This window comes from Macaca nemestrina, chromosome 15, assembly GCF_043159975.1.
Source record: "Macaca nemestrina isolate mMacNem1 chromosome 15, mMacNem.hap1, whole genome shotgun sequence".
In the NCBI taxonomy this organism is placed as follows: Eukaryota; Metazoa; Chordata; class Mammalia; order Primates; family Cercopithecidae; genus Macaca; species Macaca nemestrina.
The window spans coordinates 54023534-54040592 of record NC_092139.1 but is presented as its reverse complement, the minus strand read 5'-3'; the positions used below and the strand labels follow the sequence as shown (position 1 = coordinate 54040592).

General features: G+C 46.6%; 1 protein-coding gene across 5 annotated transcripts in view; it reads left to right on the top strand.

Moving 5' to 3' along the window:
• Nucleotides 1-5791, top strand: part of LOC105486802 (Ral GTPase activating protein catalytic subunit alpha 2) — a 318021-nt gene extending 312230 nt beyond the window's left edge. For 3 of the 5 annotated variants that reach the window (XM_011749858.3, XM_011749855.2, XM_011749856.3), the window contains one exon: nucleotides 2397-5791. Coding sequence is in view for 2 of the 5 variants with exons in the window: in XM_011749855.2 (XP_011748157.2) it covers nucleotides 2397-2551 (155 nt within the window). In the remaining 3 variants the exon portion in view is untranslated. Of the gene's footprint in view, nucleotides 1-1204 lie in introns of all 5 variants that reach the window. The other 2 variants (XM_071079738.1, XM_011749857.2) reach the window with 2 other exon arrangements.
• Nucleotides 5792-17059: the final 11268 nt, after the last annotated feature.

The window sequence follows — 17059 nt, the reverse complement described above, 5'->3', positions numbered from 1 at the left end:
ACTGGGCTCACTTGTGTCAGCCCCAGCAGGTGACACGAGCCTCAGAGCCCAGGTGCTCATGTCAAGATGGGGCAGAAGAGGGCTGTCCGGTCCCCTCTGAGCAGCGCACTTTGCTGCAAAACTTTGCATTTGCTGAGACCCCCGTGTCCATGCATGTTCTGCTCCTGCCGCCAAAGTCGGGAGGTGAGGTTCGAGTGTCCTGTGAATAAATCCATGGCTTCCATCACCGGGAAGAGGCAGTGCGAGTGGAGCCACAGCTGCGAGTGGACGTGTCGTATCAGGAAGGCGGCCCTACCTTGTGTCCTGCCTACCCGTCCAGCGGCTGCCACCTCCCCACCACAGGGTGCTGTGGCACGAGGGCCCAATGCAGATGAGAATGTCCCAGCAGAAAGCTGGGGACCAGAGGCATGTGTAGGGCACTGTGGCACTGGCTCCAGCCCAGCTGCAGGAGTGGCTTTGCCCTTTGCCCCTGGCCATGGGATCCCTGCTTTCAGGTGCACAGGCCCCCATCTCTGCAGAGCTTCCTGCACTCCTCCAGGCTCACTCAGCGGGACAAAGCTGGCGTCCCTCTGTCCATCTGCAGGAACTCGAGGTGCACCCTCTTTCCCTCTTTATCCTCCCTGGGTGAGTGGGTGGGGCAGAGGAACTAAAATGTTTTCCTTCGAATCCAGAATTAGCAAAGGTTCGCGCTTTCTCTTTGGATCTCACTTTGTATCTTTCATTTACTTGCTTTTTCTTTTTTTTTTTTTTTTTTTTTTTTTGCTCCTTTATTCTAATCCATCTGATCACCATAGTGGGCTGGGTTGTTGGAATATTGTCTGGGATTAAATCAAGTCTGTTCTCCCACGCTGCCCCACACCCTGGATTAAATGCCAGTGCCCACTACCAGCTACAAGGGGATGGAGAGATGCCTCGTAACAATCCAGCTTCTCTTGTGGATGATGGTCTAGCTGTGCTGCCTTTGTCAGAAGCAGCCTGTTTTTGTGTTCTGGGGTTTTTCTAGTGTGGTGTTTTTTTTGAGACTGGGTCTCACTTTGTCACCTAAGCTGGAGTACAGTGGTGCTATCACTGCAGCCTTGACCTCCCAGGCTCAAAATCCTCTCACCTCAGCCTCCCAAGTAGCTGGGACTACAGGTGTGCACCACCACGCCTGGATACGTTTTGCAATGTTTTTATAGAGCTGGGGTTTCACTATGTTTCCCAGGCTGGTCTGGAACTCCTGGGCTGAAGCGATCCCTGCACTGCGCCCGGCTGCAGCCTGTTTTAAAGATGAGAATAGTGGGCCTTCTCTGTTTGCCCGACCTTACCGAGCCGAGAAGAAGGGAGGCAACAGTGAAGCCCCTGGACTCTGAAAGTACTGAATTTCAGAACACCCTGAGCCAGGTTACTGCCATAGGTCCAAGCATGTTTGCAAGTATTGCTTTTGGAAACTCTTCCTAGAAACAATAAGGTAAGTTCAGAGAATGAAAAAAGATGCTGTCTGTGAATACAATAACCTACTTAAATTAATTTCAAATGCCACTAATAATAATACTTTCAAAGGCCAAAGCCCTGCAAGTGAATCACGCAGGGAGGAAGATGTGGAAACTCTGCTTTTGAGGTTTGTTCCCAGCAGAGGTCATGCAGGAAACTTGGGGCATAATACAACAGGGTTTAAAAATACGCTACAAGGGGAAGGGTGATGAAACGATCCTCTCACTGGCAGAACGGCCCTAGGGGAGACCCAGCTCCACCCGCAACAGTGGCTCGGTGTTGCAGCAGGCATTCTTGTATTCCTCTGAGCACGCCGACGGCAGCCCTGGGGAAGCACGGGATGCAGATGCGCAGGTTTTAATTTTATTCCTTTTCCCTCCGGTGCTGAACAGCTGTATGCTCATCTGGACTCATTCAGACAAGCAATTTAGTCCTGACCTCTAGTCTTAGGCCCTTTGGGGAATAATTGAGTTGTAACTCATTGTGTAGAATATTGATATGTAAACAAGTGGAGATTCCAGGAACACCGCCAGGGATCTGCAGAGCGTCCTCTGAAGTTTCACGGGCTTTTCCATTGACTCCAGCCACTGCTTCTTCAGTGGCTCTTCCTCCCTTTCACTATGACCAGATGCCTTTTCTCTTCATTCTTTACTTATGAATTGGACAGTAAGTCTGAATTAATTTCACAAGATCCATAGCTTCTTTTATGCTGCAGAAAAGCCCAGAGCAAAGAATAAGAAGAAAGACATTCATGTATTTGTTCATTCAACAAACATCTTTGCCGGCATAGCGTGGGAGGAGGTCACCAGACCCTTCTCCTGGGAATCTCCCTCCCTTCCGAGTGCCACAGATCCTCCCTGAATTGTGTGGCCGTAGAGCCTCCATTGCCTCCATGACTTAGCAGTTCTCTGCTTCCTTTGCAGGGGCCCTGGCCTCCAATCTGAGTGCTGACCTCGAAGAGCCCCTGAGTGAGGAGGAGACAGAACACCCTCTCCTGCCTTTGCCCCAAGCCACTAAACCCAGAATCTCCAGGAAATTTCATTGCTGTACTAGTGCCCTCAGCAGGTCTTCCCATTAGTGGACTTCTGAAGCCCATGGTGAATCCCACTACAGCATCTCAGATGGGACTCAAACTAGGCTGTATCATCTTGTCCTGAAACCTCACAAACCTTGGACTTCCAAAGAAGAAACGAAAAAGTCACCAAAAACCAGAGATGAACCCACTGTCACATGGGCATTGGTGTGGCTGCTCTGGGCAGATCACAGCAGGAAAAGATTCTGCTCTTTCAGGGAGGGGCGGAGGGCAGCTGGCTTCTGCACCCCAAGTTGTTTCTTCTCATTTATGAACCCAAGCGTGATTCACAGAGGGGCTGGCGAAACCATTGTCTGACTGAGGAATTCTATCTGCATTGATTTTGCTAGCTCCTTTTAAGTTAGGATTTATGGTTTACTCAAAACTTTCATCATCGTGGAAATTGGCTTTCCCCAGGGTCTTTTGCCCAGGAGACGTTTTACCTCAGTTGTCCAGTGTTGTTCCACCTGGTACCTGACGCCCTCTAACTGAACGAGGTTCTGCTCACCACGCAGAGGCCCTTCAGGTCGTGACGGTGATGCCCCTATCTTAGAACACTCAGAAGATTCCAGAAATACAGGGTCCTGTCCTTGCATAAGTTCCTGCAGGACAGGAAGTGTCCCAAGGCTCAAAACAGCACAGACCACATCCACACAAAAGGCGCATGCCGGCTTCAGGCGCTAGGCTGAGCCGGGCACCCCCCGAATGGCCTTGTGCCTCCAGAAGCCTCACGCCGCAACTTGGCTCCTATCTGTTGCCCAGAGAGGCCTCAGACAGGCCTCGGAAATGTTTCTTGTCACACAAAGCTTTTGGTAGCAGATTCTAAGCAAGGGATTTAATCCTTATATTTTTGCCCATTTGGCTCCAAGGAAGGCACATTAGACCTGGTTTTTTTTTTTTTTTCTTTCTTTCTTTCTTAAAAAAATGAATGAATTAATTAATGAATGAAAGAAAAGAGAAGCAATGGTAAGCCCTCTCCTGCTGCGGGGCACTGGGTGGGCCCTGCCCGTCCTGCAGCAGAGAAATCAGTCAGCAGTGAAGAGCTGCTGGCACGGACCCTGGGCTCTGCCCTGGACCCTTGACCTGCCTCAGAGCTAGAGGTTTGCTCCACCCCGCACTTCACTTGGGAAGTAAATCCGAGAAACTCATCAGAGTCAATCCCCACTGCGCAGGCTTTGTTCTCACAGTGGCTGGGGAGAGAGCAACGCCCTGCAGTGGGAAGGGAGAGCAGCACGAGAGACGCAGCCCCTAACTCGGCGTATAATGGGTGGGCCAGTCCTGGGAAAGGTGGGCCCTGTGCATGAGGTCTCCCCGCCATCCTCTGCCCTCTGCCCTCAGCCCTTGCACACACTTGTTACCTTCAGGCTGCTTGGCCACCCAGGCCTGAAGAAGCCTTCTGAGGCTCTCACCCCATCAGAGCGGCCATTTTCACTGAGGAGCCAGTTTTTTCCATTAGCTATTGAGCTGGTTTGGCTGGAACCTGGCCTTTGTAGAGAGAACGGGAAGACCCAGGAGCCAGACTCATTCTTGGGACAAATGAGAAAGGGCTGAGCTGGTCATTCTGTTGGAATGGTGGGCCTGCTCATCCTGGAGAGAATTTGCTTTTCTGCTTTATAGGGGATTGCAGGTAGCACTTGAGGCCAGGCCACTGATAGGAGCACCTTGAGAATCACCTGAACACAAGAGAATGAGGGTGCCCCAAAGTGGAAGGAAGCTTCCAGCTCCTGGGCTGTTTTGGGAAGGGCCCAGGGTACTTACAGGGCCAGAAGGGCAATGTGAAGAGTGACTGCAAGCCCTGGCATTTTCTGTGGTGTCAGCAAACGCCCCTTTATTTTAAATGATTCCAGACTTCTGGGCCGTGTCGCTTGGCCACCGTCACTCAGGCTTGATCCTGCTGTTGAGCTGCTCCTGTCTCCCGTTTACCTCACTCCTGTTGGGAAGGCCATCGCATGCTCCTAGGCTCCAGAATCCCCTGTAGGTCTCTACCAGCAGGTCGCCTCTGGGAGAAATTTCATCTTCAGGCTCTAGAAGCTCCTGTTGCGGAATTCCTGGCTGTAGTAGAAAAGATATGTCAGGATTTAGAAATCGTATTTAACTATCCTGGACTTCTGTTCCATGATTTCATTTTGCTTCCACGAACCAGCCATCCCGACCTTGGGGTGGGAAATTCAGTGGTAGGCAGCAAATAACTCAACCTTCCTGTAACCCCTGAGGACCTCACGACCCCAGAGGACAGCCAGCAGTTTGGTGAGTGGAGTTTTTTTTTGAGCCCGCCGTTCTCCGTAGCAGCTTTGGTCTGGAGATTTGGAATGTGGAGCCGGGAATCTGACAGCCACGTTTCTCGTGGTCACATGGACTGGAGTCGTTTTTGTTATTTGGGGTGGAAAATTGCAATGATCAAGCTTCTTCTTTTTTTTTTTTTTTTTTTTTTTTACTTAGAAAAGCAAATATTGTGTTTTTGTAATAAATCCCTTTCAGCAAAATTGCGGCGGATCATTCATCCAGTAGGGCCCCACCTGAGGCACAGCGCCGACTCATCACGGTGGTACCAGTGGGTCAGCCATCTGGAAACAGAAGTGGCCCTAATTGGGCCAAAATGGGGTAAGACTCGCTGGCCTCAGCCAGGGCCAGGCCAGCTCCCTCACTTCTCTGCGCACCTGTTCCCAGAGTCCATCCAGAGCAAAGCTGATGTTTATAGTCTCATTGTACTTAGGCTTTTGTACTTTAAAAAATTATGACTTTTTAAAAATAATCAAGCCTTCAGCAGACAGAAGTGAAGACATTTAGCCTGGGTTGCCTCAGCAACAAAGTCTGCAGTTCCTAAGAGCCACATGTTGGGGAAGTGGGGTGACCCAAACTTGGTGACATGGGTTGATTGATCAGACCCGTAGCCTTACAAACACGAGCTCATGCAGATCCACAGAGCCCTGCACATCCTGTCTTCCTGGCCTTCCTCAGGTGGCACCACCTGCGCCCCACGGACCTGCTGTATTGGTGTCATGTGGAGGTCTGATGAATCCTTTAAAACCTAACTGTGATGTCGTAAATGTAACTGTGCTACCTTTATATCTACTGAAGGGGAACATCTGCATCCGAGGGAGATTCAACAGGAAACAACCATCGTTTTAGTTGCACTCAGTCTGTCAGTATGACATACACATGAAATGAATGTTTCCCTATGTTTTCAGGTCTACAATGTTTAGTACATGTAAATAAGGAAAAAAATTGATAAATACGGTAAATTAAGTTATAGCGTGTCATTTGATTCTTATTTTGCTGTCTCTTGTTATTTAATTTTCCTAATGCTCCACATCTAGGTTCCTTCCTAGGTGGTAGGAACACCTTGCAGACATGTGTGCGTGCCAGGACACACCACGGCACAGGCAGCCACGGCGAGAAAGCACACATCTCCGCAGATGGCAGCCACCCGACTCTCCAGTTAACCTCTTTTACTCTTTAATTCTGATTTACTGTGATGATTTCATAAAGTGGAAACACAGCACTTCAGTGCTATATGTTTCTGTCATTCTCATTATAGTTTATAAGAAAATAAAGTTTACCCTGGCATCTAATAAAGAGGTGGTTTTCATTTTTATTGGACAGAATTGTTTGAAAGCATATTTTAACTAAAACCTAAACATGCATCCAAAATGGTAGCTGGTACCTGTGCGGGGAAGCTTACCAACGTGTTTATGTAAAATTGACCTCATTTCCTAACATGGAATGCTGAGATCCAGTCACAGGAGGCTCTGAATCCAAGCATCATGGTTCCAATCTACTTAAATCGCTTTCTCTCTCCATGAGTAAAGGGCTGGGTCAGTATCGCCTGCTACCATAACATCCATCTGAGCCCACAATGAAATGTGCCCCTTGCTCCATCTCTCCAGGGCAGCCCCCTTCTAGCGGTCAGGAGCCCCTGTCCCTGATGAACAGGAGGCAGCCTTAGAGGTGAGTAAGTGATAGGATGTGATATGGTCTCCTGTTGGTGTGGCTGAAGCCGGCTGATGCCCGTCTAAGGACTCCAGCCATCTCATGACAGCCTGGCCGGGTGGCCTCTGCCAGCATCGCAGGCTACTCATGCGCTAGGCAGCAGTGACCTTTCGGGTCATTGTATTAGAAGTCTGCAAAAATCATCCATTTGTCCAGTTAGCAAATATTTTTTGAGTACCTAATACTTACAAAACATGCCTGTGACCTCCCAAATGGTCTGGATGCCTTCTTGGGAGTCAAGCAGACCCTAAATTCAATGTCTAGCTTTTCACTGATAACAAGAGCTTGCTTAATGGTACGTCCTGCTTCTAATACTTGGTACCTCATCGAATGAAGCTTGATGTGGAGTTGTAGAGCTTTGTGGCCTGGATGCAGTGGGTCCCACCCTGTGCATCCGCAGCGTTGAAGAATCTTCATAAGTCAAATGCAGGTTCCTGACTGCTGCCGACTCTGACCTACCAGGTCTGGGCTAGAACCTCAGCATCTCCACTTTTTAAAGCTACCCAGAGGACCTGCAGGTAGATCTGGGTTGAGGGGCTGGGCCAGCCCCCTCGGGAATGGTCTGGGCAGCTCATCCCCCACCTGCACTGAGGGAACATCGGAGAGCACTCCCTGCAGGACAGCTCTTCGATCTACAGCTGCTCCTAGGAGCTGCGTTTCTGCCGCTCACTAATGACTCGGCGTCATAGATGATAGGTCAGCTATGGAAATGGTTTTTTGAAATTCAAAGGATATTTTTCTCAAAGTCTTAAATGGTTTACTTTTTTATATCTTTGTTTTTGTTTTCACCAAATCGTTTTCTCTGCTACACTTTTTATTTGTGGCAGAATGATGACAGGGTGGGGAGACATTCCAGTCCATCATGCCTCCTATAAGTGATCAGGTCACCTTAAGAAAGTACTCATCAAATCTTGGGCCATATTAAGCAAAACCTTCAGCAGAATTCCAAAGAACAATACAACTTCCAGTGCTTCCAAAAGGACCATTGCTACAAGGCCCTGATAGGTCTTTTGGGGCTTCTGCTAGGTGCCAGAATTGAAAGCAAGAATATTTTTTAAGGTACACCTAACCATAGTCTAATTCTCTAAGTGTTCCAGGAAAAAACACCAGTTATTTCTGCCTCCTGCAGTGAAGCGTGTCTTCCAGCGAGAGGCTCCCACACTGATATTTGTTCACTTCAGTACCTATTCAAGCTAGCATTATGGTGCTGTGTATGTGCAGAAACTAAATTGAGGCCACTTTGGTTTATTAAACCGTTTATGTCAAGGGGCACTATTATCATTTGCTCTTTTGTCTATACCTGGAAATGGTTTTAGTTGCATTTCGTTTTTCAAACCAGAAAGTGAAGGCCACGGAAATGGAGCACAAAGTAAACTCTGTCCCTGCATATTTGGTTTACTCAAGGCACGGATCTACAGCTGGAAAGGTCACCCTCACCCCCTCAATCTGACCACCTACTTCTACGGGTATGAAAACCAAGTCCTGAAGACATTGGCTCACTGAGATTCACGAGGTCAGAAAGTGAGGCTCCAGGCAGGAGATCAGTCTCCTAGTTCCCACTTCTTGATGACACCCCCATTTAGCAGCAGTCACCGTTCTTCACCAGTGCATGGACTGTTTATTGAAAGCAACGTTTTGGTCACTGTAAAAAGGTCCCGTAATGCCAAGGCTTAGGCTACCCTGACCCTGCTGTCGTAGGGACCAGGCCCAACACAGACCAAGGGCTTCGAGTGTGGGAGAACTTGTTTTAACAAGAGACTTTACCTACTCTCCCTGCACGCGGACACGGAAACGGTGGAGCTCACCTCTCTCCATGGCTCTAGAAGCCATGGACTGGAACCTCTGGAAAGAAAAGTTGCTCGTCTTCAACTCTGAAAAATAGACTTTGAGGTCAGAGCAGGTAGCCAAAGCAGGGTTTTCATGCTCGGTGTGATGCCCAGGCAGGTGGGCCACGCTCCGGAAGGCCACGGTCTGCTCTCTGCACTCAGACATCTACGTGTTTACCAAGCATTTGCTACAATTTGGCCAAAATTGTCTCGTTTCTCTCCTGAAAATGTTTTCTGTTTTGGGAGTTTGAGACAAAAGATAATGACATATCAGTGTCCTTCCACGCCACAAGAACCACCCTTGAGTGGAGTAGAATGAGACTCGCTTCCGAAACCGAGGTCTGTTCTTAGCCTGCTGCAGATTCAACCCCATTTTCACCCTCAGAGAACATGACAAGACCAGCCAGCAGCCCAGCCAGGCAGGACATTTCAAACAGTAGTGATACCCCCTCTGCCCTCAAGGTGCTCTCAGATCTGCCCCCAACACACACAAACAGCAGTGACAAAAACAGGAGGAACTCTCCAAAATGACACTTTCTGAATAATAAGGAAAAAACAGCTGGAATTGGCGATTGCTTCATTTTTGTCATTGGTAGAATTTTAAGTTAAAATTATTTTAATACCTAAGTATCCTAACTTGGATAAGATGGGGGCAGCGAGACATTTATAATAAGCTGTCACATCAGGCAGTATTTGTCTGGAAGATCCTGTGTTTCACAGAAGGAGAGTGAGAAAGTAGGTCCCAGCCAGTATCCTCCCTCCGTACCATGTCAGACATGGACCACGCTGATCAGATTGTTGCTATTTATCAAGATATTCCTGCCTCAGATATCAGAGAGCATTATGTATGTGGTCAAAATTCTATTCTAACATTATTTTGGGAAAGAAAGAATAAATGCATAAATTATCTCTGGGACAAGAGGGCACTTTTTATGTGTCCAGGTGTCATTGCTAATCTTCCATTTATGTTCCCCCCGCCCCCGTGAAAATGCTTGTTGAGTTTGACATGGAATATTTTCCACGAAGAGGTCAGAGCCGTCGGCTTCCTCCTTAGCGTGGGGTCCTTAGGGCCTGGAAATTGGAGTGTGCTGCTCACTGAGGGCATGAAGTGGGAAGGGGCTTGCTATTATAGATCCTGAAAGGATCTTTTTGACTTTAGAAAATAGCCTGCAAAGAAAAGCTCTTTTCCGTGAATACTCAGGGACTGCATTATGCCCCTCAGATGATAGAGGAGAGTACTTTTGATCAATATTCCCTAAGAAATGGCCGCTGGGCTAAGTGCAGAGGGCCTCAATAGCAGTCTCCCTCCCGCCCGACCTGCAGAGCATCTGCGGCAAATCTCTCGGAGCAGTGGGAACCAGCAAGGGTGGTACATTAATGGCATCATCTTCTCCTTTTAAAAAAATGTCACTCCATGTTGATGGCTGATTATGGGCCCACTGGAAACAGTTATTTCTATAGCTTTCTTCGGGGAAATCTTGGATCTTCGTTTCAGGCACCAGGAAAAGTGACCCCTGGAACAGTTTCAACCTAAAGGCGAGAGCAAAATGCTAGTGGAAAACTCACATCAGGAGCTTCTCTTAATCACGGAAGGTGGTTTTTTTTTTTTTTTTTTTTTTTTTTTTTTTTTTTTTTTTACTAATGATCAAGATCTTAATAAAATAGCCAAAGTACAAATGTGTATATTACATCAGGTGTTCTATATTTTTTTTCTCCTGAAAACAATGATCTGCCTCTATTCCAACGCCCCCCTCCCTAAGACTGATAAGCAGGTTCTTCAAAAGAACATTCTCAGCTGGGAGCTGTGGCTGACGCCTGAATCCCGCACTTTGGGAGGCTGAGGCGGGTGGATCACCTGAGGTCAGGAGTTCGAGACCAGCCTGGCCAACATGGTGAAACTGTCTCTACTAAAAATACAAAAATTAGCAGGGCGTGATGGTGCATGCCTGTAGTCCCAACTACTTGGGACGCTGAGGCAGGAGAATAGCTCAAACCCGGGAGGCGGAGGTTGTGGTGAGCTGAGACTGTGCTACTGCACTCCAGCCTGGGTGAGACAGTGAAACTCTGATCCAAAAAAAAAAGGAACATTCTCTCCAGATTAATGCAAAGACATAGAAATAGCATCATATAATACACATCATTCTACAACATCCTTGTTAAACTTTACAATGTCATAGGCACCCCTCTATCTAGTTTATCATTTTTCACAGCTGCATATTATTCCTTAATACAGATGTACCTTAATTTACTCAGCCCATCTGTGGACATTAAGGTGGCTTCCAGTGTTTGTCATAACAAAGACACCTGTAATAAACACCAGCACACCTATATCCTGACATACTGCTGCTTTTATTTCTGTATGATAAATTTCCAAAAAAAAAAATGAAATTACAGAGTCAGAGAGTATATGTCATTGTTACGGACTGAATGTTTGTGTCTTCCCAAAACCCATCTGTTGAAGCCCTAACCCCAGTGTTTACTAGGTGGGATCTTTGGGAGGTGACTGGGTTGTGATGAGGTCCTGGGGATGGGGTCTCCATGATGGGATGAGTGCTCTTAGAAGGAGAGAGGCCAGAGCTTCTCTCTCTCTGCCATGTGAGGACACGGGGAGAAGGCTGCTGTCTGCAAGCCAGCAAGCAGGTCTTCATTGGAGACCCAAATCAGCCCACACCTTGATCTTAGACTTACCAGCCTCCAGAACTGTGAGAGAGAAATTCCTGTTGTTCACGCCATTCCTATTGTTTTAAGTTTAAGCCACTCAGTCTGTGGTATTTTGTTGCAGCAGCACAAGCTAACTGAGATAGTCATTATAGCCCCAAGAGATTGATTATTTGACCACTTTTGAATTCTATAAAGTCAGTTTTGGAGTTATATTTAAAAATTAAGCTAGGACCCATGTCTTCCCATGTTTATATAAGATAACTCAGTAAATTACCCAACAGCTTAAGAAAAGAAAAGAAAAATTTTAAGGGGCACCCAGGCAAAAGGCATAATTTCAGCAATGACAAAATGAGGCATTTGTTGACCAAAGTGAGGACTCCCAATCAGTGTGTCCACACCGTATGTCTTTTCATGATAACATTCCAAAGGATTTCTCAATTTTGGAGAAATTTTTGAAAATACTAACATAAAATTCATCAAATACACCATAAATTCACCTTTTGGTCATAGATTGGAGAGGAACGTGGTCCTGGGAACCAATGTTGGCTTCCGATTCCACCTGCACACACTCTTGAGCGGCCATTCCCTATCTGGCTCATTTCCTCGCCTGGGACTTGGGGTGATAATACTGATTGTGGTAGCCAGCCTCAAGGATGGCCCCCAGCAATCATCACCTTCTGGAATTCATACCTTTGCATGGTCCTTTACGTGCTGATTCAGAGATGACCTGTGGGACCAACAGAACCCAGCACAAGTGATATATCTTTCAAGATTAGTCATAAAGGTATTACAGTTTCCACTTTGGTCTCTTGGGTGGCTTGCTTTGGAGAGAGCCACCGTGCTGTCAGGACACTCAGGCAGTGCTGTGGAGACCAGCATCCATGTGAGGGAGCCATCTTGGAAATAGACCTTCTAGCCCCAATCAACCCTTCGCTTGACTGCAGCCCCAGTGGAAAATCACTGTAACTTCATGAAGGACCCCAAGCCAGAACCACCAAGCCAGGCTGCTACTGAGTTCCTGACAACACGCAAATAATTAGATATAATAAATCTCTGTTGTTGTAAGCACTCAGTTTTGGGGAGATTTGTTGTTACACAGTCATAGTGCTTGGGACATTGACCTAATGGTTGTTTTTGAGATGAGCTGCAGATAATGTACAGAAGGCATTTACATACAACAGTGCATTCTACTGGTGAACCCAGACCGCATCATTTTGCGGAGGGCTACATCAAGAAGCCAGACACCTGGGTTCTGCTCTCTATGTCTTAGATGAAGAGCCTTCTGATTGAGGGCAAGGCATTCAACATTCAGACATTTTCTTAATATACAAATCAATGAATCATAATCTATACAGGATTGATGTGAAGACCAAATGGAAAAATTCACATGCAGGCCGGGCGTAGTGGTTCACGCATGTAATCCTAACACTTTTAGGAGGCCAAAGTGGGAGAATCACCGGAGCCCAGGAGTTCAAGACCAGCCTGGGCAACAAAGTGAGACCCCCATCTCTACAAAAAATGAAACATTAGCTGGGCATGGTGGTACGTACCTGTGGTTCCAGCTATAGGGGAGGCTGAGGTGGGAGGCTTGCTTGAGGCCCAGAGGTCAAGGCTATAGTGAGCCATGTTCGTGCCACTGTACTCCAGTCTGGGTGACAGAGTGTAGCAAAAATAAAAATTCACCCTCAAGCAGTCTAAAAGTCAGAGAGCACTGAAAAATATCAGATGTACTCCTGATATCAGTTATCTATTGCTAATGAATCAGTAATAAATATCAGTTGTCTATTGCTACATAACAAATCACCCCAAAACTCAGTGACTAAAAACAACCACAATCATTTTATTACAGTCTCACAGAGTTCTGGGGGTGAGCAGGCCCAGCTGGGCTGTTCCCACCAGGGCTCTCTCATGCAAATGTTAGGGTAGAGAGGGCTGGCATCATCTTAGGGGCTCCCCTGATCCCCCAAATGTCTGGGGCTTGGTCGTTGACTGAGATCTTAGCTCAGCCCCAGTAGAGCACCTAAATGTGTCCTCTGTGTGTAGCTTGAGCTTGGCCTTTTCTAGCTTAGTCTCAGAAGTCACACAGTGTCACTTCTGCTTTTTATTTGAGGAAGCGTCACAAAGGCCCTCTTTGTTTTGTAGGTACAGACTTCACTTCACAATGGGAGGCATGTCAAAGAGCTTGCAGAAGTGATTTTAAACCTACACTAGGTGGCATTGAGATTATATACAATTTCAAATCAGTGTTCAGCTGGGTGCGGTGGTTCACACCTGTAATCCCAGCACTTTGGGAGGCCAAGGTGGGTGGATTGCCTAAGGTCAGGAGTTTGAGACCAGCCTGGCCAACATAGTGAAACCCCATCTCTACTAAAAATACAAAAAATTAGCTGGGCGTGGTGGTGGGTGCATGTAATCCCAGCTACTCGGGAGACTAAGGCAGGAGAATCACTAGAACTCGGGAGGCGGGGGGTTGCAGTGAGCCAAATCTATGCCATTACACTCCAGCCTGGGCAATAAGAGTGAAACTCCACTTCCAAAAAAATAAATTAATAATAAAATAAAATCAGAATTCACTCCTGTCCTTGCAAGGATAATGAGTGAGTTCTCACCAGCACTTGACCTCAATAACTCATTTAATCTCAACGGTAGCCTTGGGAGACACTTAGTTGCAGACAGCCAAATCCACTTTAGCCTGCTGAAGGAGATAAATACTTTATTAAAGGCTCTTGGCTACCTTGCTTTATGTCCAGGAGGGTCACACAATCAGGCTTTGGGACTGAAAGATCCAGAAACAACACTCAAATTGCCCTGCTAGGCAAGTCCAGTGGCAGCTCACCTTACAACTCTGGGCCTTCACCACAGCCACCTCTGAGAGACAAATGCCTCTGCTCTCCCCTCCCCAGCACTGACTGCACCCAGTCCCATCTCTTCCGTGTCTCTCTTCTGGATTTACATCTCATGGACACATTTGATGAGTGGTTAGGCACCTCTAATCTGAGTCAGGGTGACCTGACTCCTTTCTGTTGGACATTGGTCTTAATGAGCAGTGCATTTTCCATTCCCTTACAGCAGAGCCTAGCTGCAAGGGAGGCTGGAAAAGCAAGTTTCTGGATTCTACCTTGAGGAGGCAGAACTCATCGGACTGAGAATTAGCTGAGCATAGGAAGGGTGTTCAAAAGACATGGGGCAAGCAGAAAACATAATAAATGTCTGCTACAGGTGGGCACTACTCTTCCCTAATTTTATCAATGAGAAAACAGGGCGAGAGGGTTAATCACTTGCCCATGGCCACCCAAAGCTGGTGGAGCTGAAATGATGAAAGCAGGCATTTGTGCTCCAAACCCCCCCTAACAGCCCCAGCGTGCTGGAGGAGGGGCTGGGTCCTTTTGCATGAGAGCACATGAAATCTCACCACAGCAGAAGAGAGAGTGACCTGCTAGGATTATCAAAATCTGTCACTGCCAGAAGCTACAACACTGGCACTCTGAGATATAAAATTAAATTTTTAATTTAATCATTTTCTTAAATGTTACTAGACTTTGCGTCTCAGAGTTGGGGTTTGGGTCCAGCCCATTTGAGTCCCTCTGCTGCCAAGATGTTAAAAGTGGGCAAGGGAGAGCCTGAAGCCCTGTGCTCAGAGACTTTTCCTTCTGCCACTCATACTGGTTGCCATGGTTCTGGAATGACCTATTCAGTTGCTTGCAGGTGTAGAAGAGAAAGTGATTTCTACAACCAAGTGCTTTTAGAACCAAAGTGGAAGGTAGAGACCTCAATAGAAAGTGGCCTGGACGCGTGGTGGTGGGCGCATGGTGGCGCGTGCCTGTAGTCCCAGCTACTCGGGAGGCTGAGGCAGGAGAATCACTTGAACCTGGGAGGCGGAAGTGGCAGTGAGCCAAGATCAAGCCACTGCACTCCAGCCTGGGTGACAGTGTCTCAAAAAAAAAAAAAAAAAAAGAGAAAGAAAAAAGAAAAAGAAAAAAAAAGAAAGTGGCCCGGGCAAGCTAACTTTCAGCAATATCCTCCCTGTGGTGCTACTTACAGTAACGCCACCATTCACAGTGAATTCGTGGCCTCTCTTACAGTTTGCATCTGCAGCACGTTAAAGAAAAGCAAAAAGTGGTGTCGAGTCTAGAATCTGCTACGACGCAGATGCCAGTGTGGGCCGTAGTTAACATCATGTGGTACTAAATTTACCCAGTTGTCTCGCCAGTACCATTATTTGTGTTTGCAAGTTGGGTCATGTAGAAATAACAAGTTTCTCCAATACGTAAGATAAGAAATAACTGGAAACGATGTTACATTTGGCTCCTCACTCTCTCCCAGATGGGATTCTCAGTCCATTATTTTGGAGTCAAATTGCCAAAACACAAATCAGCTGTTTCATGATCTGGGCTGAGAACCATACATGTTCCTGGGCCACCGTATCACGCTCCCTGCTGTAGCAGCCTGTTGACAAGAAGGTGGAACCAAGGCCCTGGCATGCCACCGTCCATTTGAATTCTCCCACACTGGAGCAATTGTTGCCTTGGAGGTTTCTCTTTATGAACTTCGTTGATCTCAACTAGATTTCTGCACTTTCAGGCCACGTCATTTCACAGGGCCTTCCATTTCTTCAGATGTTACACAGGGTAATGACCACTCCAACCTCTTGGAGGCATTGTGAGAACTCACTGAGTAATTCATATGAAGTCCTTGGACCAGGCAAAGTTGGTTAGTTAAAGTTGCTGAGTTAAAGTTATCTTTTGTCTGTAACTCAATTTTTAATGAATTGCTACCAAACATCCTTAAAATGTTAATATGAATTTAGTCTGTTAGTATTGTTACAAACCCATCGTTAGTTGGGGTTAGTGTCCCTGGGTTGGCACCCAAGCCATCAACCCTTCCGAGGCCAAATTTACTGGGGGTAACAACTGGGAGAACTTACTCTATGACCAAGACCTCAAATTTTAAACCAGTACCTATAAAACATCAGCGTGCATAGAGATTCCCTGGGGATCCTGTTAAAATACAGATTCTGATTTAGGAGGCCCGAAGCAGGGCTGGCACTTCTGCTCCCAGGGGATGCGGACCTACAGCTCCTTGAGCCACACTTTGAGTAGCAGGCCTCTAAATGATACATACTACAGAAGTACAACACATGGTCCACCAGCATCACCGTAACGGAGACGCTTGTGGGACTGGGTCAGAAACCTGCTTTAGAAAAAAAGTTTCAAGAGGTTGTGAACCTCTAATCAGAGCAGAATTCTCATTGGTGGACATTGATCTATATCTTCCAAATGCTCAAACGCTTGCACAATTAAAAGAGGTCATCAGTTGCCAGGAAGGTGCTTGTTGCTATAAAATTAACACTATTTTGAAACAAATCAATACTGAGTTAAAGTTATCTTCTGTCTTTAACTCAATTTTTAATCTAATGGTTATAAAAATCCTTGAAATGTTGGGTTAAGCAATATAAAATTATTGATAGGAAAGTTTTTACTTTTACTTATAAAAACAGCAATGAGCCGGGTGCTCACACTTGTAATCCCAGCACTTTGGGAGGCTGAGGTGGGCAGATCACTTGAGGCCAGGAGTTGGAGACCAGCCTGGGCAACATAGTAAAACCCCATCTCTACTAAAAATACAAAAAAAAAAAAAAAAAAAAAAGCCAGATGTGGTGGCACACACCTGTAATCCCAGCTACTCAGGAGGCTGAGGCACAAGAATCACTTGAACCTGGGAAGCGGAGATGGCAGTGAACTGAGATTGTGCCACTGCACTTCAGCCTGAGCAACAGAGTGAGACCCTGTCTCAACAAAAAATAAACCCCAAAAACAACCATGTCCTATGGTTCACCCTAAGAGTTGTGATTTCACCTGATAAATGAAACCATCACTGCAGTGAGAAAACAACCTTCAAACCAGGAGACAACCTTCCTGTTCTGTGTAGATTTCTGTGGCTGACTTAACAGACTGTGATTCTTGTGTATTGTCTGAGAGCTCCTGTAACTGATATGAACAGGAACAATATTAATAAAACTATCTTGGAGGCAGTTTCC